At 42.6% G+C, this 25,831-nt stretch overlaps 1 protein-coding gene across 3 annotated transcripts in view; it reads right to left on the bottom strand.

Moving 5' to 3' along the window:
* Positions 1-25,831, bottom strand: part of pax5 (paired box 5) — a 78,856-nt gene that overhangs the window by 8,155 nt on the left and 44,870 nt on the right. For all 3 annotated transcript variants that reach the window (XM_060916682.1, XM_060916679.1, XM_060916680.1), the window contains exons 7-10: positions 16,934-17,063; positions 10,645-10,746; positions 6,693-6,779; positions 4,371-4,457 (exon numbers count right to left, since the gene is read on the bottom strand). In XM_060916682.1, coding sequence (XP_060772665.1) covers positions 4,371-4,457; positions 6,693-6,779; positions 10,645-10,746; positions 16,934-17,063 — 406 coding nt within the window. The remainder of the gene's footprint in view (positions 1-4,370; positions 4,458-6,692; positions 6,780-10,644; positions 10,747-16,933; positions 17,064-25,831) is intronic.

The following is a 25,831-nucleotide window of genomic DNA, read 5'->3' on the forward strand; positions in this document are numbered from 1 at the left end:
CTAAAAAGGGGGCACCAGATCCGGTCCAGTGGACGGAGCAGAGACAGCGGGCTTTTTCTAAGGTAAAGGCTGCACTGTGTGGGGGGCCACTGTTACACTCCCCTGACTTTTCTCTCCCTTTTATATTGCAGACGGGCGTGTCGGACAGAGGGCTGGTGGCTGTTTTGTCCCAGGAGGTGGAGGGGGAGGATCGCCCAGTGCTGTATACAAGTCGGAAGCTGTCGGTGCGTGAGGGGCGCTACAGCACCATAGAGAAGGAGTGCCTGGCCATCAAGTGGGCGGTCCTCGCCCTCTGTTACTACCTGCTGGGACGCCCTTTCACCCTCTGTTCGAACCACGCGCCCCTCCAGTGGCTCCACCACATGAAGGATGCCAACGCGCAGATCACCCGTTGGTATCTGGCGCTCCAACCCTTTAACTTCAAGGTGGTCCACAGGCCGGGGGTGCAGATGGTCGTGGCAGACTTCCTCTCCCATCAAGGCGGGGGGGGAGTCGGCTGCGGGCCGGACGGCTGCCTGGCCTGAGTCGGGCGGTGGGGGTATGTGGCAGTGGGGGCGTGGTCAAGCATCGGTCTGTGACCGGAGGGCAGAGTCGGGAAAGGTAAGTGGCAGAATCACTACACCTGATGTGAATTAACCTGTGTTTGTGTGTCTTCCCAGGAGCTGCGCCCTATTTAAGGAAGAGAGCGAGAGCAGAGCGGGCTCTCTCCCGACCAGAACACGTGTGTGTGTGTGTCATATGTATACCAAAATATAGCTAAGGCTGAAAAGCTTTAATAAAGTGTTTGTGATCTCAGTTCTGGCCTGCCATCCTTCTGTGCTCCACCCACCCATCCGAGTTGCTACACTCAGTTTATCTGATTCTTTAATTAGCCTTTTATGTTTTATCAGTGAAAATGCATGCATGTACATGTATGTTGCATAAGTTATAACACCTGTCCTGCTTTAATGAGAGTCAACCCACAATCAATGAAGTCAAATCAGTCTTAGTTGAGCAAGTCGGTAATGGAATTTCTTACTTTCACCATAAAATTGTTATTTATATGACTTTGGTCTATAGCTGTAAAAGGCCTCGGCCTTAAAACCGGTTACCACTGTGACGTCATGCGCTCAGGGCTGGCTGGCTCAGCGGGGCAGCTCGAACACCAACTTTGTGGTCGATTTTAACTTTGCGGTCGATATTTTTTTATTCCCATTTATGCAGCATACAAGAGTCAAGGATGGAGATACTATCCACTCAGAAATGTATTTAAAAATAAAGGTTCTGCGTATCTCCTTTAAGATGGCTAGATTAGGTTTGTTTTTACACCCAACCTGTGATCTAGTCACTTGTTCATCGATATCGTCAAAGTTTTCCATGTTCTAATGGATTACTTGGTGAAATATCTAAACGGCAATTTAGCGAACAAACCGAGAAAGGTCAACAAAATGTGAGAGCAGCTACGATGGATGATATCACTAGTTTCGAAGGGCTGATTTGCTGAAATGGAGTTGTCAGCATCTGTGAAAAATGGGACATGGCAGATGGAAAGAAAATCACGAATATAGCAAGATTTTACAAAACAAACCTGCTGAACAGAAAAATGGCACCGCCATTCATCCGCTGAGAGTACTGGTTCAATTTTTCCAGGTTGGCGCTTGTTGACTTTTGCGCTTGATGTACTCTTTCAAAGTCCCTCCCATGCCAGGACCTGGTCTTCCCAGGCAGTCTCCCCAGTACTAACCAGGCCCTTAAGACGCCAATCTTCATTTCTCTAGCCTTCAGCCTTTCACTTATTACATAGATAGGGTTTCAGTTGGGGGAGGGGGGCAGTTCTCTGATAGCCACCAAAATTTGACTCCCTACTCATAGTGCCTTACGAGATGGCAGGAGGTACCGTTTTTATGATGGTCTTTGATATGATTTGACCGCGAGTAGAAGTAGCGATCTCCCAGTCAAGAGGCGGACACGCTCACCACTAGACCAGCTCACACTTACTGTATGTACTATAGTTACTGTTATATAAATGTGGAATGCTGGACACTGCACTCACACCAAGCCATCGTTTTCAAAGATTTTCCCAATTTCCGACAAAATCAATCAATATCAGTGCTTGTTTTGGAGCTGGTGTTTAATGGCTGTCAAATACACTTCAAAATCTTAATGAATTAGAACAAAAAAAATGAATATCAGGATTTTGTGACTGGCTTCATTTCATTACACTAAGATGTTCTTGATGGGCAAAATTAGGCATGCAGCTCTTCCATCTTTTTGCTTGGTTTTGAGGATGAATCAATTGAAGATGAACGTTCTCCTCCAAGCATGTTGAAGTGTTGTGTAAGTGTGCTGGTTTGATTTGATTCTGGGGTTAGAGTATGTTGTCTTTAAAATAAGACGTGGACAGTGAAATGTATTGCTATCTTGGCGAGTCAGTGGTCTGAAGAAAGAAATGTTCGACTTGCAATTTCCACAAACTGAAAGTATACATAATGTATACTCCCACGTCCACTGGCGCTATCTGCGGGGGGGCACGGACCTTTGTGACCCCCCCAAAGATAAAGTTGGGGGGGCAAAAACACCCCAATAATGAAACGTGAAAAAGTAGTAAACAGTACAGATGAATTCATGTTAACTGACGATTGAAACCAACTAAACAAATAATAGCCTAGCTTTGAATGCAAAATAAGTAATCTATAGAAACGTCACCTAAAATGTTATGATCGGACATGACCTGCCCCCTTTTCCGCTTGCAATATTCCAGTGGTTGGCAGTGAGTGATTGACAGGTTGCACTCCACAAAATTTACACTGCATAGCACTAGGCCTACGTGGCCCAGGCAAAAAAAAAACATAAATAAAATGGTTCGTTGCGTAGCAACCAAGGCAGCACTACTGAGGCGAAAAGTTCTGTGTGGCCTCCCGCAACCGTTTTCACTGAACAGTGAACATAGAAATGAAGCAAAATGGACAAGTGGATGAGTTTATCAGCGCTTGTGACAGAAGGAGTGATGTTTTTGCGAAGTTTTAGGGCTGATGGGCTATTAGGGTGAATATGATTTTCTCATGACCTTATATTGCTTATTTCGTTTTACTGCCTACTTGTTAATTTCCGTGGCCATGAAAGAGATGTGTTGTTAAAGTTTGTAAGTAAGATTAAAATTAACTTTGTCATATCCATTAACTCTTAACAGAAACATGTACTTAGCCGTTTTTCTACCCAAGAATGGTTGGCCACGAGGTAGCCTTACATGCGGATATATGAGTTTAAGGCGCTTAAGCCTTTTTATGGAGTATGGTGCGCGTTTTTTTTTTTGCACTATTCTTGTCAGTTGTCTGCTGAATTCATCTCAAAGAAAATTGCATTAAACTAAATTTGTTTATTGAATAAATTGTGTTTCATACAATGTTTAAAGTCGCGAGATTTTTTTAATGCATCATAATAAGTTATCGTTAAAATGGGCGTTTCCCACTTGCAACGGTGAATAGTAATGAATGAAAATGACTTACAACTGAGTCTTTGATATTCAACTACATACACTGCCGACGTCATGACGTCACGGTGCAAGAACGTAATTCTGACCCCCCAATGTTGACATGAAGTTGGCGCCTATGCCCACGTCTGATCATTTGGTGATTTGGCGCTTGTGAAAACGCAGACACTAAAATCATGTTGGTGGAAATAAATAATACTTGGCGATGTAATAACGAGCAAAGACAAATACTTTGCTATTATGATTCGCATCAGTGTAATTGTATTTGGAGGTTATTTAAAAATGGCTATGTTGGAGAAGAGTACGATGCTCCACCAGTCTCACTCCATGATGTTGTCTTTACTGAGATTTCAAGTCATTATTCTTTGCAGGAAGAAACCCATTTCCCGACGTGAAGACACACATCCGTCTCGATCAGTGTGTGCTGGCATTAAGACCTCTAAGATAAAGACAGACCTCTTAAAGATGAAAAGCCTTTAGTGTCACACTAACTTCAAAAATACTGTCCGTTTTTCTCCATCAGACACAAATTAGAGGAGGGATGAGAGGAGGATAAGAAAAGAGAGGTGATAAGAGAGTGAGAGATGGATGGATGGATGGATGGATGGATGGATGGATGGATGGATGGATGGATGGATGGATGGAGTCAGCGCTGGTGCTTTACACAAATTTACCTATGTAATTATAGATGAATGTGTGTATCTGAAACAGACTGACACTCACTATATCTCAACACACACACACACACACACACACACACACACACACACACACACTTCCTTAGTGTCACTTCAGCTGCCATGTGTGGGTTTTTGTCCACTCCTGTGATTTGGTGTGTGTGTGTGTGTGTGTGTGTGTGTGTGTGTGTGTGTGTGTGTGTGTGTGTGTGTGTTCAGGGTACCTGCAGGTTGTGTGGTCTGGCCGGGAAAAAGGCTTGAAGAAGCTGCTCTTTCTGAGCCTAGAAGAGAGCCATACTCCTGCTGGAACACTGCGAATAGAAGACACACATTATGTCCAGTGATGCACTAAAGAAATCAGTGATGATTAAAAGTGCACTCATTAAAGGAGTACTTCATTATTTTCAACTTAATCTCTATCTTCTGCATTTGTAGACAGATACGTATCATATAATATTACTGTGAACAAGAATTTCAACATATTTCCCTGTACTGACAAAAAAAAATATTGTTGAAGCAAAAGTCGGGCAGCACGGTGGTGTAGTGGTTAGCACTGTCGCCTCACAGCAAGAAGGTCCGGGCTCGAGCCCCGTGGCCGGCGAGGGCCTTTCTGTGCAGAGTTTGCATGTTCTCCCCGTGTCCGTGTGGGTTTCCTCCGGGTGCTCCGGTTTCCCCCACAGTCCAAAGACATGCAGGTTAGGTTAACTGGTGACTCTAAATTGACCGTAGGTGTGAATGTGAGTGTGAATGGTTGTCTGTGTCTATGTGTCAGCCCTGTGATGACCTGGCGACTTGTCCAGGGTGTACCCCGCCTTTCGCCCGTAGTCAGCTGGGATAGGCTCCAGCTTGCCTGCGACCCTGTAGAACAGGATAAAGCGGCTAGAGATAATGAGATGAGAAGCAAAAGTCACTCATAAAGGAAGTCTAGGGGCAGATGTTGAGTTCTGTGAAAATCGCTTTCATGGCTTCTTCCATCAACGTTGTTTGTAATCATCTGTTTAGATTGTCTGACCAGAGACAGGACTACAGTGTCTTGCAAAAGTACCCATCCCCCTTGGGGTTTGTCCTGTTTTGTCGCATTACAAGCTGGAATTAAAATGGATTTTGGGGGGGTTAGCACCATTTGATTTACGTACACAACACTTTAAATGTGAAAATTGTTGTTTTATTGTGACACAAACAATAATTAAGATGAAAAAACAGAAATCTGGAGTGTGCATAGATATTCACCACCCCCAAGTCAACACTTTGTAGAGCCACCTTTTGCTTCAATTACAGCTGCAAGTCTCTTGGGGCATGTCTCTATTAGCTTAGCACATCTAGCCACTGGGATCTTTGCCCATTCCTCAAGGCAAAACTGCTCCAACTCCTTCAAGTTAGATGAGTTGCGTTGGTGTTCAGCAATCTTCAAGTTATGACACAGATTCTCAATTGGATTGAGGTCTGGGCCTTGATTAGGCCATTCCAAGACATTTAAATATTTCCCTTTAACCCACTCCAATGTAGCTTTAGCAGTATGTTTAGGGTCATTGTCCTGCTGGAACGTGAACCTTCGTCCCAGTCTCAAACCTCTGGCTGACTCAAGCAGGTTTTCCTCCAGAATTGCCCTGTATTTAGTGCCATCCATCTTTCCTTCAGTCCTGACCAGCTTTCCTGTCCCTGCAGATGAAAAACATCCCCACAGCATGATGATGCCACCACCATGCTTCACTGCAGGAATGGTGTTCTCAGGGCGTTGGGTTTGTGCCACACATGGCGTTTCCCATGATGGCCAAAAAGTTAAATTTTTGTCTCATTTGACCAGAGAATCTTCTTCCATGTGTTTGGGGAGTCTGCCACATGCTGTTGGGCAAATTCCAGACATGTTTTCTTAAACAATGGCTTTTTTTCTGGCCACTCTTCCATAAAGCCCCACTCTGTGGAGTGTACGGCTTAAAGTGGTCCTATGGACAGATACTCCCATCTCCAGTTTCTTCCTTTTTGCCAAAAAGATCTTGGTAGGTTGACTAGCTAAGATAAATTGCCCCAGGTGTGAATTTATATAGTGTCCTGCAGTGGAATGGTGTCCCATCCGGGGTGTATTCCTGCTTTATGCCAACAGTTCCCAGGATAAGCTCCTGGGTCCAGCACAACCCTGACCAGGATAAAGTGCTTACTGAAGATGAACGATTGAAAGAATAATTGCTTTATTGTTAGTGTGCCATGGTTTTATTTTTGACTTCACATTACATAGTCACCTAAGAGAATTCAACAACCTTCGACTGTCTAATGTAAGTGAACTTGGATTTTTTTCTCTTCCTTATTCACCATAAGGAAACATCTTGGTTCAGTCTGTGCAGTGTGAGACTGTTTCACGCATATTTGAAAGAACCCTTAGATTACCCCTGGGGAGTCCCACTGTGGTTTGGTCTGGTTAGAGTCCAGCACAGTTTGGTTATTTTTTCTCGTTCAAACACACCTGATTCAACTCATCAGGTGCTGGACTCCAAACCATCCAGAGCCAAAGCTGTGTAGGTTGGAAGTGTGTGTGTATGCGGTGTGTTTACCCAGCAGGCTCGGGTTGGCAAACCTCCATGACTCGTTGTATGTGGAGTACTGTGGGTGGGAGTACGGACTGCCCGAGAACTCACCCCCTGCCATGAGGAACACAGAAGAAGACCATGAGGACTTTACAGTGGGCACAAGAGACAGATTCAGAAAGAGTGCACGTACGTAGTGGGAGTGTGTAAAACTCCACGACTATCGAACGAGTGCAAGTGTCAATTTGCGATGGTTTTTCTCCTCTGTTGCTTCACTAGTTTCCTCTCTCTCATTCTCCCTCTCTAGGGAACTCTCTCCCTTCACTGACTGCCACAAGCTTTCCCTTTCTCTCGCTTCCTCCCTCCATCTCAGGCTCTGTCGGTTCTGCCTGGCTGCTTTCATGGCCCCCCTTCCCACCGCGTGTCAGCCCCCTGCTGAAAGAGAGCAAGAGAGAGACAGAAAGAGAGGCGTAAAAGCGATACACAGAGGAATAAAGTAGAGGATGAAGAGTAAAGAGATCCAGGGAGAGGTGCAGTAATCGATTTTTCCCTCAAACTGATATTTACAGGATTTTTATTAACATTTTTGTTAGACTTTTTCCCCTGCATCCTCGTGCTAAGTCATTGTTCTTGGTAAGCTTTTTAAACAAATGAAATAATTAGGACACTCATTTTAATTAAGACTGAGGGAATCAAGGTGCATGGCATTAAATGCTGGATGAAATGTCACAAGCCTAGGTAACAAGATGTTAAAAGTAATTTTTGTGAGCTTTGTCTCTAATGTATTTTCATCTCCCTTTTCTAACTGTATGCTATCTAATTATTGCTAACCATTTTCTCTTGTTCTTTTGTTTTGGGCAGATTGGTGGTAAACTGGGTAGTATTGCCATCTCACAGCTCAAGGCTCCCTGGTTTGATCCTGAGCTTGGGTTACTGTCCGTGTGGAATTTTGCATGTTTTCCACAAATAAATGTGGATTTGAGCAGGGTTTTGTGGTTTCCTCCAATCTCAAAAAAAAAACAAAAAACTGCTGGTTGGTGAACTAGTTACATTATATTGCCCAGTGGTGTGAATGAGTATGTGCATGGAGCCTTGCAATGAACTAATGCCCGACCCAGGATCTATTCCCACCTTGTACCCAGTGTTCCCTGGATAGGCTCCAGATCCTTCAGGGCTCTGATTAGAATAAAACGGTTACCAAAGGTGCATTCGTTCATAAGGACACCATGTCAATAGCAAACAAAAAATCGAAGTGGTGGGGGCATGTGGCATCATTATGACAGTTACTACCCCCTCGTCATTCCGAGTGTCAGGTTGTTTAGTGAAGGAGCATAAAGGAAGGCTGGGGTGAGGTGACACTCAGACTGACAAATGCAACACCATACATAAGGGGGTCCCTATCAAAGAAAACTTTGTCAACACACTTTTAGAGCCTCTAGCAGACAGGACCTAGAACCTTTTTTGCAATAATATCTCAAGGTGCTATAAGCAGCAATGTTCATAAACAATAAAGAAATACGTCAGAGTTTGGAGGAAGATCACGTCCTGAAATCTCTCTCCATTGGGTCCACTGAAAAAGACAGCAACTAATCATGTTACCACTGATTTCCTCATTTGACCCTTTGATAAGTATTCCTCCAGTTTAACCCAGATACATTATTGACTTTCTTTCTTTCCACTGTTTTGATGGGCGTTGGCTTCAGTATTGGTATTAGCTTTGATTAAGTGCTACAGTAGGTATTTTAAAAGAATCTTTGGTTTTTTCACAGTTTACTCCTATCAGTAATGGTGTCTAATGTATCCCACCCCTTGACAGGTGCCACTGTAATGCGATAATTAATGTTATTCACTTCACTTGTCAGTGATTTTAATGTTATGGCTGATCGGTGTATAAGAGAGATACCATCTCGGTCTGAATTCAGCAAGCACCCAGTGCAGCCAGATAATTATCTTATGGACCAAAACAAACCCCTTAATGACACAAGAAAACAATTTAAAACCAGTCAATGCTAAACTTGACTGCACTTAGTTTAGCATTGGTCAGCACTTTGGTTGCTTTCTTCAAGAGTGCTGAGTTTTCTACAATACTGTCACGTATTTAAAAATACTGACTTTTTTTAAATTAAAAAAAAATGCTGTCCTCCTTTTGTCCAGTGTTGAGTAATCCCCAAAGTGTGGTCCTGATACATTTTGGTTGCTGTTTCCCTCAGGTTCCACTTTGAGTTGATTATAGAGTTAGCTTTAGCATGGGTGGTAGCTTTGGTTAAGTGGTACAGGTGATATTTTAAAAGATATTGCCCCATTCAGTCTTTGGTAAGCTATTCTCTACAGTTTAGCTCTGATAAAATGTGGAGCCTTATTCAGTCTACTTTTGATGTGGATTAGCTGTAGCATTGCTGTTAGGATTGGTCAAGTGTTGTGGTTGGTTTCTTCAAGATTGCTGAATTTTCCTCAATACTGTTAACTTCTGAAGGACACCGAGCTTCTTTTGTCCACTGTTGGGTATTCCAAACAGTTTGGTCCTGACCTGATTACCTTTGTTCTGCAGGTTCCACTTATGTTGGCGTTAGCTTAGTTTAGTGCAATGGGGTTTTTTTTAACTGCCTTGGTTGTAATATTGAAGTATGCAGAGTTTCACTGAGTACTTTTTATGTATTACCACATTCTGGGCCTGATACAGTACATACGCTATGGCCACGTCTTTCATGTAGTTCTATTTACGATGAGGTTGGCTTTATCTTTGGTGTTAGCATTGGTCAAGTGGTTAGTTGCTTTAAGAATGCTGCACTTTCTACAATACCGCTAAGTATTTAAGAATGCTGACCTTCACTGAGTCATTTGTTAAGTATTCCCCCAGTTTAGCCTTCATACATTATGGCTCTTCCTCTGATTCTACATGTGACCACCTGGGAAATTTAGCTTTAGGTTTGACAAGTAGGGGAGCATGATACTGCCTCACACCCAGACTTACCCATCCATCCTGTAACTTTTTCTTTGTTATCTCTATAATCTGATGGTACTTTGGAGCAAGCAGTAATTTTGCCATAAGGGAAATTCCTAGCAAAAATTAGTTAATTGATGAACACAAATTTAAGAAACAAGCCTTGCCTCAACATCTCAGTTAGTATTTTAGTGTCTTGTACCATTCCTGTCTTTATTAGCTTGAAATGCACTCCTCGATGTCTACAAGTGTGTCTTCTTCTTAATGAGACCAGTTTTTGAGTAATTAATGAGTCAGGCCACTGACAGACAGCAGGGTGACACTGTTGCTCTAAATATAATACACTTTTCCCGTGTCTGAGTGTCAGGCCAAATCTCTGCGGGTTTGTAAATCTGTGTTGGCTGTGAAGTCGGCGGCAGGCGGAACCATAAGCAAAGCTGGAGGAGAAGAACAGAGCGCGCAGGAGAATGGATGAATGAATTAGTCAAGGGTCAGCGATGATTCTCATTAAAAACAAATTACTGATGTTGAGAGGGGACAGCTGTGAGACTGGGGCCTAATGGCCCTTCCGTCCTGGCTCAGAACTCAAATACACCCCCTGCCCCCCTTTAAACTGTCCGTCACCCTCCACCCCCCTCCCTCCTTAACGTCCCAGAACCCCCTGGGAGTGCTGTCAACCTGGCAGACAGGAAGTGGCAAAGACAAGCTCACCTCCCACAGGGACGTCGGCAGAAATAAAGCAGGGGTGAAAAGAAGAGATAAAGAAAGAGCTAACAGTACAGAGTGTTGGTATATAAAGACAAAATTTTTGGTAAAGATTTGGGTCTTGTTATATTTTGATGCTATGAGACTCCTTAAGATGTCTGCTATTATGGCCCATTTAGGTTATTGTGATCAGTTGGTGTCATTAGTTTCGAAAATCATGAGATTCTAAAGTAAGATCAGACAACTGGCTCTACTGGGAGAGGTCCAGTGCCTTGGAATAACTCACCCAAAATACTGAGTGCATTAGTGAGGTAAAGGGGGTTGGGGACTCACCGGGCACCATTCCTGTGAGTGATGGGGTTGAGTAGCTGCCCTGGCCAGCTGGGGGAACGTGAGGCGGGTAACCTGGAAGCGTGGTGCTGCCTAGATCACGACCTGGAAGAAAAACAAATCCTGTCTGAACCTCAAAAGTCGTCATATTGCGATGGAATCATGGACGTAAGATTTATTCAAGACTCTAGCATTTAAAAATGCTATTATTCAAGTTAATTTCTGCAAACCAAAAGGGAAATATTGCCTGGGATCAAAATATAGTGTTTTCATCAAAGGGAAGTGGAACACATTCAAGTGGTTAAACACTGTTGATAGACTGCTGGGAAATATGGATGCTAGCGAGTGACTGAGGCTAACATTCAGCCAACTTACACCTTATGCTGGCAAGGTAAAGGGAGGGTAACACCCAGATTACAAACATGTAAGAAATCTATGGATTAATGACATTGCATGTAGCTTGTCTGCTACTGAAGATGATGTTGGCACAACTTTGTTTTTATCATTAGGAACTTTCAGCCATTCCTGAGTATAATGTTTGATTTGTCAGCACTGTAATAGAGCACTCCTTAGAGATGACTTGTGATGAGATGATTCAGCTGGGGGCGGCATGGTGGTGTAGTGGTTAGCGCTGTCGCCTCACAGTAAGAAGGTCCGGGTTCGAGCCCCGTGGCCGGCGAGGGCCTTTCTGTGCGAAGTTTGCATGTTCTCCCCGTGTCCGCGTGGGTTTCCTCCGGGTGCTCCGGTTTCCCCCACAGTCCAAAGACATGCAGGTTAGGTTAACTGGTGACTCTAAATTGAGCGTAGGTGTGAATGTGAGTGTGAATGGTTGTCTGTGTCTATGTGTCAGCCCTGTGATGACCTGGCGACTTGTCCAGGGTGTACCCCGCCTTTCGCCCGTAGTCAGCTGGGATAGGCTCCAGCTTGCCTGCGACCCTGTACAACAGGATAAAGCGGCTAGAGATAATGAGAATGAGATGAGATGATTCAGCTGATGTTTCTGCAGCTTTTGCCCTATGATTCAAAACAGCATTTTTTTTCTTGCTAACATATTACCAGAGGGAGCAAACTAGGTTTTCCAAGCAGCACTTCCTGAAGTGTTTTATTCCTCTTATACCACAGTGGTTTATTTTATTTATTAAAGAACAATGTGATCCTTTCTATCAGTTTATAATTATGTGAAATGTTGGAGAGTCAAAGTCCCTCCCGTGCTAGGACCTGGTCTTCCCAGGCAGTCTCCCGTCTCAGTACGACCCAGCTCTTTGAGGCACACAGGGGCGGTGCTGACCTCCGTTTCTATAGCCCTCAGCCTCTCACCTATTATATAGCTAGGGTTACAGTGGAGGACTAGTCCTCCGGTAACCATGAGTGTTTGACTCCCATCTGTATTGCAATGTGCCTTGCCATATGGCAGTAGGTACCATTTTCATGCTGGTCTTTGGTATGACCCGACCATGAGTAGAACTCATGACCTCCCGGTCGAGAGGCTGACACGCTAACCAGTAGGCCAGCTCGCAGTGAAATGTTGGTGAACAGCCACAAAACAAGTTAGTTCCTTATGTAATAACAGCTACAGTATAAACAGTCATTCCCTTACCTTTCTTTGTTCTTGTTCTTGAATAAGACAAAAAAAAAGAAGCGCAGCTTGTCATGTTATTGAGAAATAGCCAAGCTCAATGCCATCTGTTCTGACTGACTGTTACACTGGAGACTCCTTCCAGAAATGTCTTTCTTTGTTACATAACAGCACAGTTTTTAATGATAACATTACAACGAGCATATTAAAGACCTGTGATTTAAATTACAGTCACAGCTGCTGTTAAGATATTCATAAGAATCATCCAAAATATTCAGAAATACACTTGTGTGTGTTGAATGCCACGACTGTCCCTGGTCGGCTACAATAATGACACTTTACATGGATTAGGTGACCACTGTGTGGTTAGGCATTTCCCTTTTCTTTAGCATAGTCACTCGGCAGCACCTAAGGTCATGTCTCTGTATCCATAATGGGGCAATTAAACACACATACACACACTCAGTGCGTTTACATGCACATCCAAATCGAGCTACTGTCGGTAATCGAGCTAAGGGTCCCAGCAGGGGTGCCAGAGAAATCCAATCCTACATGCACACAAGGAAATCGAGCTATTGTGTGAGGTACATTGTGCACCCGAGGCACAGGTGGCGCTACACGCCCCATCGTGTTGGTACACTTCCGGTTGTCATCATGAAGAAGAGCTATTCAAGAGTATAAACAAAGTTATCAGTTCCATGTTCACAAGAAGAACGACAACGAGGACAGCAACATCAATATATATATATATATATATATATATATATATATATATATATATATATATATATATATATATATATATATTCAACTCCTTAAGCTGAATGAGCATGAACTCTATCTCTTCATTGCTCCAGAAGTGCACGTTTCTACTACTGTTGTCATGCCGACCGAGGCTGTTGTGTTTCCCACTTGTGGTCTCGTCACTCGTCACTTCCGGAAAGGGCAGTGCTGAAGTAAGTAGCTCGACTACGTAGCTCGATAGGGTTTACATGCACTAAGTAGCTCGGCTACAATCGCATAATCTAGGTTGCGTAGCTCGATTACGAGAAATCCAGTTCGGTTCGATTTCAGCCGAGCTAAGGTGTTTCCATGGCATTTAGAACTTCGATTTCAGTCGAGCTACGGCAGAAATTTGATTTTCTCTATGTGCATGTAAACACACTGACTGATATGTGACAGAGCCTGGCTGTCTCTGCTGTAGCTTTTCTATAGTCAGACATTTTACATGTTTCTTATGCTGACCTCTCTCTCTCTCTCTCTCTCTCTCCTTTTCTCATTTGAAACATTTGTGAGTTTTTACATGCATACATGTATGTAAAATATATATCTCAGGTACAGCTACCATATGGATATGGGCATAACAAAATTCAAAAACATTTAATGCAGTTTTGTTTTATTGCTTGTATTATGAGCATTAACTTTGCATATTTAGTTGAGATTAAATATGTGACAATAGAATAATTAGACAAAATGAAGTAAATGGTGTATGAGCAGGATATTTCATGTCGATTCCAGTTTAATAGAACTAAAATGTTTCTCTCTCTCTCTCTATCTCTCTCTCATTGTGTGTGTGTGTGTGTGTGTGTGTGTGTGTAGTTGTATTAAGATACATGACAGCTCCGTCAGACTGAATCATGTGCTTGAGTGCAGTGCTGTGCTGAAGACTAGAGGCCATTCATCATCATAAACACTCCTTCACACACCCGCCATCGATCCCATTCAACACACACGTGCATGCACGTGCACGCGCGCACACACACACACACACACACACACACACACACTGATACAGCTGGCCACACAAAGGGGAGAAGTTTGACAAAAAAGAAGTCGGAAAGATCTGCAGACTGGAGAGGATAAAGCTTTTGGCCAAATGTGGACCTTGGCAGGTAGGTAGGTAGGTAGGTAGGTAGGTAGGTAGGTAGGTAGGTAGGTAGGTAGGTAGGTAGATAGATAGATAGATAGATAGATAGATAGATAGATAGATAGATAGATAGATAGATAGATAGATAGATAGATAGATAGATAGATAGATTGATTGATTGATTGATTGATTGATTGATTAAGGTATATTTCAGCTTAGTGAATTTGCCAATGTTAGAAATATGAGCCCAGAGAAAAAGGCACACTTGGTATCTCTACAGGGGCACCAATATTTATGGTTTCACCAAAACATTTACAATCTTTAAACTCTCTTTTTTTCAACACAGGACACACCTGAAAACTACGCCTTTCTGCTTTTTCAGAGAAATGTGAGTAAAATTCACCTGCCAGAAAAGTCCATTCGTTGAAGAGGAACAAACATGGGACATGAAAGACACACATTTGATTCTGATAACATTCACTTTTTCCTCATACCAAATTTAGAACTGTGAATTTATGAGCCTTGGACTTCTGAGCCAATAGAAAACAAGTACGCGGGGCTGTGATTTCTTGGGTCAGTAAAAAAATAATAATAATAAAAAATGGGCGAACTGCTTATTACAAAGTAGTGAATACATCAGAGTCCAGAAGTACCAGAAGAGGTTGGCTACCTAGCAAAGTATTCACTATTTATTCACTACTTGAGTTGCTAACTCATCAATCTTAAACAGTAAAAAACTAGAAGGTCATTTGGTAGAGTGCATACCAAGAGCCAAGTCACATATCCGGATTTGACTCAAAATCTAATCAATTGTTCCTTGGCCCATGGCTCACCTTTCCTCTAAAGTTAATCAAAATACATTCACTAGTTTTTGAGTTACATTGGGAACAAACAAACAAATGGAAGCAAAAACATAACCTCCTCCAACACAGTTGGCAGAGGTAAATAACAAAAGTAAAAGTTACATCCTGCCTTTTAACTATGTACCACAACTTTTCCTTATATAGAAATTATAGTCAATTGATAGTTGCATAAATTTTCCTGGCTGCACAGTGGAAATATTAGATTTGGATCTAATGCCTTTTGATAGAAAGTTCTTCAGGTGTCAATGCACCCAGTGCAGTTGTGCTATTGGTTAAAGACGTAAATGACCAATTCAACCAAAGCTGAACTCGTTGTCCCCAGAATTGCCAGTTCCACTTCCAAAATTAATTGAAAGCAACATGCAAACCTACTGCATGTGGAGAATTCCATTTAAAAAAAAAAAGGACGCATGACTGGGACAGTAGAAAACCAGGAGAACAATAAATGTAGAATAGTGAGCAGGATGGATAGACACATCTTGCTGTTCTTCCTGTCTCCAGGGCTGCCATGTTGGACACTTTTAGCAAGTGTGCTGCGACAGACAGACATTAGCGAGGACCGGGTACTAATCCACTTCGGGTCAGTGGACAGGGCGAACGAGGGAGAGAGAGGGAGAGACGGAGGGTGAAGTCAGACAGGGGCGCGTCCTCCGAGAGCAACTGTCAGCCGTAGGAATGGACGACGAGAAGAGGGAGGAAGGAAGAAGCGAATTGTTTCAGTACAACCCGGACCAAAGGAGTCAGATCTGACAAGCTTCCATGTTGGATTTGCTGTTTTTTCTCGGATTGTCCATGTCTTTGTTCTGTTATCTACCATTCTGTGTGTATGTGGTGGAATACTGATATTGCCATAAATCGAATCATCAGTACTTTTATAACTGATTCCATCTCCATTGTTACTCACTGGATATTAAAATAAAAATTTCTACCATTTTCAGCATTTTAAAAAATATTTCTACCAAATATTTTCCATATGATTATAGTATAACATAATATTCATAGTTATTAGCTAGCGCCTTTTTAGCAAGCACTATTGGATTCTGATTGGCTGGAAAGGTGTTTGAGATGAATTGTCTCTGACTAGATCAGCTTAACGCACTCAGCCTAATACGTCATCTAATCGTTATCTTCTCAGTAACATGACAAGCTGCAGTTTTTTTTGATGCCTTATTAATTTCAACAGAGACTGGACATTCCACAGCATTAAATGTAACTATAAATGGATAAAAAGTTCAAATAATCTTTGACAAAATTGTAATTGACGGCAAAATGCTGTCATATATGAGGAATAAAATGCTTGGGGGTGTACTGTTATGGGAAAATAATCATCTTTGGGGTGGTAAAAGGAAGTCTGGTGAATCACCCCACCCATCATTGATTACTTTCCTAAAACAGCATGGCACAGCATGAGTGTTTTATTCCTTGCTTATAAATGTACAGGTATGCTGATATTTATGCAAACCTGTTATTTCCCTATCGGGGATATTACTGAGGCAAAACACACACACACACACACACACACACACACACACACACACACACACACACACACACACACACAAAGGTTCTGATCTCCCTCGATGGTTGACGGCCAAATTCCCTAATCCATGATTCCCTCGTTATGGCCAGTGTCCAAGGGGCTCTTAATTAGCGTTGTCTCATTCAGTGTGAGGAGAAGCAGAAGTGTGGTGTGTGTGTGTGTGTCTGTGTGTGTGTGTGTGTGTGTGTGTGTGTGTATGAGGTCTAATTACAGGTCTCCATCCTTCCTCTCTGTCCCATGAGAGACTCAGAAATCTGAATCTCAATCACAGAACAGCTCTTAACAGGTCTGAGATCACTTGAGTGCTGATGCTGGACGAATTTCCAGCAAGATGTCCAAAAAAATCCAGTGAGTGTGGGTTCTGCTCCCATTTTGGGTTATTTTGCTCAGTGGTTTGGGTTCTACACCCTTAAAAAAAAAAAGTGAAATAAGAGAGGCTAGCTCACCTGACACTAGCGGGTAACTCTGAGGTCCTGCTACACTTGGGCCCAAATCCGCTGCCGTCTGATTGGCCAGACTGCTCTTCATCTCTTCTAGGCCGCCGGCCAGAGACGCCATCGCCGAGTAATCAGCCGTCTGTGTGCATGCACGCACACACACATACACACACGAGAGAGACAGAGAGAGAGAGAGAGAGAGAGAGAGAGAGAGACTTTAAACCATAGTGAATTTGTGTGAATGCTTATGAATGTGTTTAAAGTTTCTTCCACCACAGAAACTCTACTGAAAGAGGCGGAGCTTTCTGAATGGACAGGGAACATGATTGACAGTTGCCTCTTTGTCCTGATTGGTTGAATTTTCTTTTATAAACTGGAGTATCATAGAAAGTTCAATAAATATTGCAAAAATTGTGTTGTGGCTTAACATCAACAGAAAAGTGATGATTATGTGTGTGTGTGCCCTCTGACTGACCCAGCCTGTGCTGTTTCGTGACCCATTACTCATAATGATACACACACACACACACACACACACACACACACACACACACACACACAGCTGCGGTGGTCCATCTCTATTGACTGTAATGGCTCGTGTCAGTCAGGTGGAGATTCAGAGGGAACTGGATGTCACTTCTGCTTTAGTGTGTTAGGAGAAAGTCTAATGATGCTAAACGGCATCTCTCCTCTCATACACACCTGCCGCTAGCACCAACACTTGCATCGTGTGTGTGTGAGAGAGAGAGAGAGAGAGAGAGCGAGAGAGAGATGCTGTGACCCCTTACACACCCGTCTACTCATCAGTACAGCGAGGTCAGTGGACTGTGACCCAACCAATCACCACTTACTCTGTCAACGCTCTCTCTCTCTCTCTCTCTCTCTCTCTCTCTCTCTCTCTCCTCCTTCTTCTTCTTCTTCTTTCATACACTCATACACACGTCTCTCTCTTTCTCACATACTGAATTTCTTGCCAGAACCTCCAGGTTTTTCCCCCTCCCCACTCTTTAATATGTGTGTGTGTGTGTGTGTGTGTGTGTGTGTGTGTGTGTGTGTGTGTGTGTGTGTGGTGAGAGTATGTAGATGGGCACTTGGCGTTAGTAATTGGGGATGATGAAGTTTGGCCGAGACCCTGACAGCATCTTAGTGAAGATGGATGATTCTCATTTCGACCTGTAAATGTTGTCAATTCTCCGGCCATCAGCGTCCATTTCTCTCTCTCTCTCTCTCTCTCTCTCTATCTCTCTCTCTCTCTCTCACTCACAGACACACTCATATCATCACAGCTGGGATAAGAGGTTGGAGAAAAGCCAGGAAAAGAGAAATGAAGGGATAGAGAGGGAGAGAGAATATCATTGCGATGGTGAATCTTTCTGTAAGAAGATGTTTATGTAACATTTATGGAAGGAGTCTCCAGTGTCAGCGCTTTTTACCACCCAGCGGTAAAGCTGTAGCTTTTCAGACATCCTCAGGACACTGAAGTTTACTCTATGATGTTTCTCAGGAACCAGACAAGCTGTGTTCTTAAATCTAATCTAATTAACCTCACAAAAAGAGGAAAATAAAGAGAGGCTGCTGAGAGAATGATGTTCTTTAATTTGTAGAGAAATGGAATCGTTGGCATTTTGCCGTGGTATAAGAAGAATAAAACACTTCAGGATGTGAGGTGATAGGAAAATAATCAGTTCGGTGTGTTAACAGTGCTAACTGCTTCATCGCATGTTTATTATTTTCCTATAATGTATGGATATCTTTTTGTTTATACCTGAGTTTGTGCAGTCGCAGAAAAAAGGTCAAACCTTTTGGAATCATTCAAGGTCTTCAAATGTCCTGATAGGGGATCTTTTAAAAGTTCAACATCCCGTACCAGAGCGTAAGACAAGTTTCCAAACTCAAAGCCTTTTAAAAGCTTGAACTAAGAATCTCTTGAAGGTTTTTTTTTTTTTTTGAGCGCTAAATAACAGACAGAAATAGAAAGTAGAGCAAAATGTTAAAGAGAATGTTCGGAGAAGAGGAAAGCAATCTGAGAAGGGCAGAACCTGATTTTCATGTTTCACACACAGTTTTCCTTTTAGCCTCACTTGCATCCCATTTACATCACATCTCTCTCTCTCTCTCTCTCTCTCTCTCCTCTGTAATGGCTCTCCTCCCAGTGCACATCAATAACAGATGAGGCTCCTAATCGCGCAACACCAAAATAATTTTACCCCAAAACCCGTAACACATTTACATAATAACATTTCGCCCTTCTTCTCTCTCTCTCTCTCTCTCTCTCTCCCTCCTCCTTCATCCTTTCTGCATGCATTGTCTCCTGGAAGAATTCCTAAAAATGAAATACATTAGAGAAAGCGAATGAGCCTGTGTGTGTGCGTGTGTGTGTGTGTGTGTGTGTGTGTGTAGTAGGGAAAAAAAGGGAAGGTATTTAGTGCCACACGGCATTAAATGAGACCGACTGTGGGAAAGCCATTTATCAGTGTGCAACTTTCAAGCGGCGCGTGGCAGCTCATACTGTGAATGCTGGCCAACTGGACACACACACACACACACACACACACACACACACACAATGTTTGTGTTGATGACCCAAACTTCACTAGATGACCTCACTCACAACCACACACACTTCCCCATCCCTCCTGATGTCCGTCTTTGTCTTTTATCGACATCATCACTTAGTCTGTCTGTCTGTCTGTCTGTCTGTCTGTCTCTCTCTCTCTCTCTCTCTGTCTGGTTGGATAATTAGTTCAACGCTTGGCTCATTGGACGACTGATTTATCACTGACGCATCAATGGAGTGATTTCAAAGGAAGTGAGGCAGACGAGCACGCGTTGGTTTATGTGCTCCCCCGCCAAGCCCACGCCCGCTAATTAATAGATCCACCCCAAGTTAATGTTCCCACCATCACCCCAAACAGAGAGAGAGAGAGAACAGGAGAGGAGGAGAAGAGAAGAGAAATAAGAGGAGAAAGAAAAGGAGGGAGAGGAGAAGATGAAAGGTGGAGAAGGGAAAAGAATTAAGAAAAGTAGGAGGGATAGAAAAAACGGTAGGTGAGAGGAAAGGAAAAGATATAAGAAAAAGAAGAACAGGACGGGAGAAAAGAGAAAGTGGAAGGGAGAAAAGGATGAACAAGGTTTAAAAAAGTAGAACAGGAAAAAAGGAAAGAAAGAAAGGAAGTTATAATCACTTGTAACTGTTTTGTATTACAGCAGTGATTATGGCCACATCACTGAGAAGTTATTGACATCTACACTGTCTGAGCAGCAGGGTTCAAGTTGAGCTCTGACACACACACACACACACACACACACATCCTCTCCCGTCACACTGTGTTTGTGCACTCCCCAGAGTCGGGGTAGGGGATGGATCTGACTGTCAATCATATTGAGCATAGAGTCTCTCTCTCTCTCTCTCACACACACACACACTCACACACCAACATCCTCTCCCTGAAAGCCTTAAGGTTTCTGTCTTTCTGGCTGTTTGGTTCTCTCTCAGCATGATTGTTCCTATTTTATGGCCCAAACAACACACACACACACACACACACACACACACACACACACACACACACACACACACACACACATATACCCTGCAGAGCCAGCACTGACCCAGAGGTTAATGCCCCAGTTGGTAGGTTGGTAACCTTTGACCCCGTCAGCTTTAGTGCTCAGCAGTGAAATGGACTGAGGAATTATGGGGCTTTGAGTTGAGTCTATAGATCACTGGCACGATCCCTGACCATCAGTGTGATGCGTATAATGACCAATCCGAACGTAAACAATGGATCAGTAATTATGCTTGCTTTAGATGATTTCGAGTGTCACTTTGTTTTTATGAGAAATGAAATGTTACCATTTTTCAAAATGGTGGAACATGTTAACAGATTAACACGTGGCTGTCCAGCTACTGCTCATATTCATTAATAGGGTGTCCCTGTACTCACTATTCCCTGTGTATGTACCTGGTACACGTGCCATTTCGGGGATGAGCCTTGCTCTGATTTTTACGACGGCGGCTGGATAGGTCTGTGAGAGATGTTGACTTTTGCAATGGCTCTGAAGAAAATCTGCTTGAAATCCCCTGAGTCTTGGGAACTAAGACTTATTATAGGACTTGTTCATGTGTAACTCACACAATTATTGTATAGTTATTTCAGTCTATTAGACTCAGGAGCTCAGATTGCAGTTACTGACTTTGTATTATAGACATGAAACTCTTGCAGTCTTTGTTTATAGTTCTCCCGGTATTAAGCTCTGTCTTAAGTGGTCACTTACATTCCCTCAGTTTCCCTGGGTATATTCACTGTCTTAGATATATATTGAATGTCCTGAGCAGGAGCTCAGATTGCAGTTGCTAAAATAGTAGTAATTTATTGATATAAGGTGTTTTGTGGTCAGAGTACTGTACTGTATTGTAGTGTGTCATGTGGTAATGCATTATATGACAATGCAACTTTCATAAATATTACCATATATCAGTTGTAATTATGTTCTATGCATACTGTATACCTGCAACTCTGACAACAGAAGAAGCCAAGCCAAGCAGCCTTTATTTGTCATGTACACAGACTTAAAGGTAGACTGACTGCCTTTCAGATTTTTCATGTAGGTCATAAAAAGAATTTTCCCTGACATCCAATTATTTTTGTTTAGTGGACTGAAAGCTACTGAATTCAAATCACAGACTTCCAATTTTATTAGGGGTTTTTTTTTTTGAACAATTAATGAATTTAGGGCCACATGGCCTGAAATTCTCCGCTATTTTTTCCTGCTTCACCATGATCCAAGTCAAGATATTACATCAGGCATCACGTTGTGGGCTTTCCCCATTTGCGCAAGGCATTGTGGGATACAAATTTGAAATCTCATTTCATCTCATTATCTCTAGCGGCTTTATCCTGTTCTACAGGGTCGCAGGCAAGCTGGAGCCTATCCCAGCTGACTACGGGCGAAAGGTGGGGTACACCCTGGACAAGTCGCCAGGTCATCACAGGGCTGACACAGAGACAAACAACCATTCACACTCACACCTACAGTCAATTTAGAGTCACCAGTTAACCTAACCTGCATGTCTTTGGACTGTGGGGGAAACCGGAGCACCCGGAGGAAACCCACGTGAACACGGGGAGAACATGCAAACTCCGCACAGAAAGGCCCTCGCTGGCCACAGGGCTTGAACCCGGACCTTCTTGCTATGAGGCGACAGCACTAACCACTACACCACCGTGCCGCCCACAAATTTGAAATAAGAGAGAAAAATGGAGGACGTGAGTATGCGAATGAAACGTGAAAGACCGATGACAATAACAGAAAACGAGAAGAAAAGACGCTATGTTGCAAAGGAAAGGAAATGCAGGACCAAACTAATAAATATCGGCGGTCAGTGAGCACCTCTGTGTGATCGGCTGTTTGATTAGCGACAGAACGATATACACTATATTGCCAAAAGTATTCGCTCACCTGCCTTGACTCACATATGAGCTTAAGTGACATCCCATTCCTAATCCATAGGGTTCAATATGACGTCGGTCCACCCTTTGCAGCTAGAAGAGCTTCAACTCTTCTGGGAAGGCTGTCCACAAGGTTTAGGAGTGTGTTTATGGGAATTTTTGACCATTCTTCCAGAAGCACATTTGTGAGGTCACACACTGATGTTGGACAAGAAGGCCTGGCTCTCAGTCTCCGCTCTAATTCATCCCAAAGGTGTTCTATCAGGTTGAGGTCAGGACTCTGTGCAGGCCAGGCAAGTTCATCCACACCAGACTCTGTCATCCATGTCTTTATGGGCCTTGTTTTGTGCACTGGTGCACAGTCATGTTGGAAGAGGAAGGGGCCAGCTCCAAACTGTAAAAACAGTCTGCATGCCTAGGTGCTTGATTTTATACACCTGTGGCCATGGAAGGGATCGGAACACCTGATTCCAATAATTTGGATGGGTGAGCAAATACTTTTGGCAATATAGTGTAACTGTCAGTGGCAGTGCACGGTCAAGGTAAACCTGGAGATGGCAGTAATGCAACACTATGGATGCCAGCTGCCGTAAAACCCAAAAGAAGAAGAAAAAAAGAGGAAGAAGGTAAACCTGTGCATGCGCATACAAACTTCCTCTGTCTGCTTGACTGTGCGAAGCAAGCGATTTCATGCACATTATTTGCAAGGGAATCCCTTCAGATTAAATACCTTCCCAGCCACAGAATGGCCTGGGTTTTTTTTTAAGATATTACAGAAATAAACATATATCACAATGACCAAATTTCAGAGGGAACTGATGCCATGTACACACGTAGCCGGGTATTTTTAAAACCGAACATTTTCCCCCCCTCCGTTTATAAAAATGTTTTATCCACACCACCTCGTCTTCGAAAAAAATCCCTTCCACACATAACCGAACATCTGCGTTTTCAATCACATTCATAAGCATTCCAAACCTGTAGATGGTTATTTCCCCAAATCCTACCCCCTAATCACATCGCCTGTGCTCTTGGAGCAGTAGTTGGGCTTCTAAAATTAAACATGTAAATAGCACCTGCACAATAATTAACGCTTTCAAGGCACTACTCCGATCCATTACTCTTTAGCTAGCCGCACACTACGCCGATTTTCAGCGTACCGAGCCAACTGAAGTCGCGAGTCAGGCGTAAAGACTAGTTTTCGATGGTACCGACTCATCTCACAGCCGATTCGAAAAACTAATCGGGAGCCAGACTGATCGGCGAGAGTCGCTAGCAATAGCCAATCATATCTTTCGCATATAACACGTGACATCATTAAACACAATTTCTAGCGCGAGAAATACGTGTTGGTAGCACCTAATGCAGGTATATACTGTAATTCCATAGACTGAAGCTTTATCCATAGACACAGTGGGCTGGAAAGCCACTCTGCTCAAGTTGTGTGGCTGAATTCCAAATCGCTTTAACTCCCCTATACAAGTGCACTATTTAAGGTTGGAAATAATAGCTCATGCAGCCTAGATAGTGCGCTACATATTCCATGTTGTGTCATTTGTAATTCAGCCTGTAGCATCTTCAAGTGTTGGATTTAACAGTAACTATATCCAATAGCCAATCACAAAGCTATTAAGTTGTCACGTGTCACTTCAATCGCGACTGCACTCGTCAACAGTCGGGGGATATGTGCGTGCCCTGTCGGGAGTCGGCTCTGAAATGGGTCGGTTCGGTACCGCGTGGATCACCGTGGTGTGCGGCTAGCTTAAGTCCATGCTTAATCTGGCTTCTGCAGTAAACAAAGGTCGCACGTTTGACGTCAGGGCAGATTTGTTGTCATTTTTTTGGCGCAGATTGTGACGTTCTAAAACGCAAAACTCCGGTTATCTCTGTCTACACGAAAAGGCATACACGGAGTTTTCAAAAATCTTCACTTTGCCCGGAGTTTTTTTAAATATTCGTTTTTGATGCGTTTTCATGTGGATGACAGGCCAAAACGTAGAAAAATATCTTCGATTTAGCAGATACCCAGCTACGTGTGGACGGGGTCTGAATTTCACCGATTTTATGAAATCAAAAGGCCATCTCACTTGAAGCACACAGTGAAATTTAACCTATCTGAAGCAGTGAACACACACATGCCGAGCGCAGTGGGTGGCTATACCCAACTTCAGGCCATGGCCATCCCATGTTAACCTAACTGCATGTCTTTGGACTGTGGGGAAAACCGGAGCACCTGGAGGAAACCCACACAGACACGGGGAGAACATGCAAACTCCACAAAGAAAGGCCCTCGTCGGCTGCTGGGATCAAACCCAGAACCTTCTTGCTGTGATATGACAGTGCTAACCACTACACCACCATGCTGCCCTATTAACACTATTAACTTTAACAATATTTTGCTTCAATACTCCTAATAGTTTTTAATAGTCCAAATATATAATGCTTCTAGTAAACGCTATTACTTGCACAGCAGTTTACCTCAAGTTTTCAATAATCACAATATCTAACTGCCAATTTAAACACCAGTTTACCTCAGGATTTCAATAATCACAATATCTAACTGCCAATTTAAACAGCAGTTTACCTCATGATTTCAATAATCACAATATCTAACTGCCAATTTAAACAGCAGTTTACCTCAGGATTTCAATAATCACAATATCTAACTCTCAATTTAAACACCAGTTTACCTCATGATTTCAATAATCACAATATCTAACTGCCAATTTAAACAGCAGTTTACCTCAGGATTTCAATAATCACAATATCTAACTGCCAATTTAAACACCAGTTTACCTCAGGATTTCAATAATCACAATATCTAACTCTCAATTTAAACACCAGTTTACCTCATGATTTCAATAATCACAATATCTAACTGCCAATTTAAACACCAGTTTACCTCAGGATTTCAATAATCACAATATCTAACTCTCAATTTAAACAGCAGTTTACCTCATGATTTCAATAATCACAATATCTAACTGCCAATTTAAACAGCAGTTTACCTCAGGATTTCAATAATCACAATATCTAACTGCCAATTTAAACACCAGTTTACCTCAGGATTTCAATAATCACAATATCTAACTGCCAATTTAAACACCAGTTTACCTCAGGATTTCAATAATCACAATATCTAACTGCCAATTTAAACACCAGTTTACCTCAGGATTTCAATAATCACAATATCTAACTGCCAATATAAACAGCAGTTTACCTCAGGATTTCAATAATCACAATATCTAACTGCCAATTTAAACAGCAGTTTACCTCAGGATTTCAATAATCACAATATCTAACTGCCAATATAAACAGCAGTTTACCTCAGGATTTCAATAATCACAATATCTAACTGCCAATTTAAACATCAGTTTACCTCAGGATTTCAATAATCACAATATCTAACTGCCAATTTAAACAGCAGTTTACCTCAGGATTTCAATAATCACAA

Source organism: Neoarius graeffei, chromosome 3, assembly GCF_027579695.1.
Source record: "Neoarius graeffei isolate fNeoGra1 chromosome 3, fNeoGra1.pri, whole genome shotgun sequence".
NCBI classification, from domain to species: Eukaryota; Metazoa; Chordata; class Actinopteri; order Siluriformes; family Ariidae; genus Neoarius; species Neoarius graeffei.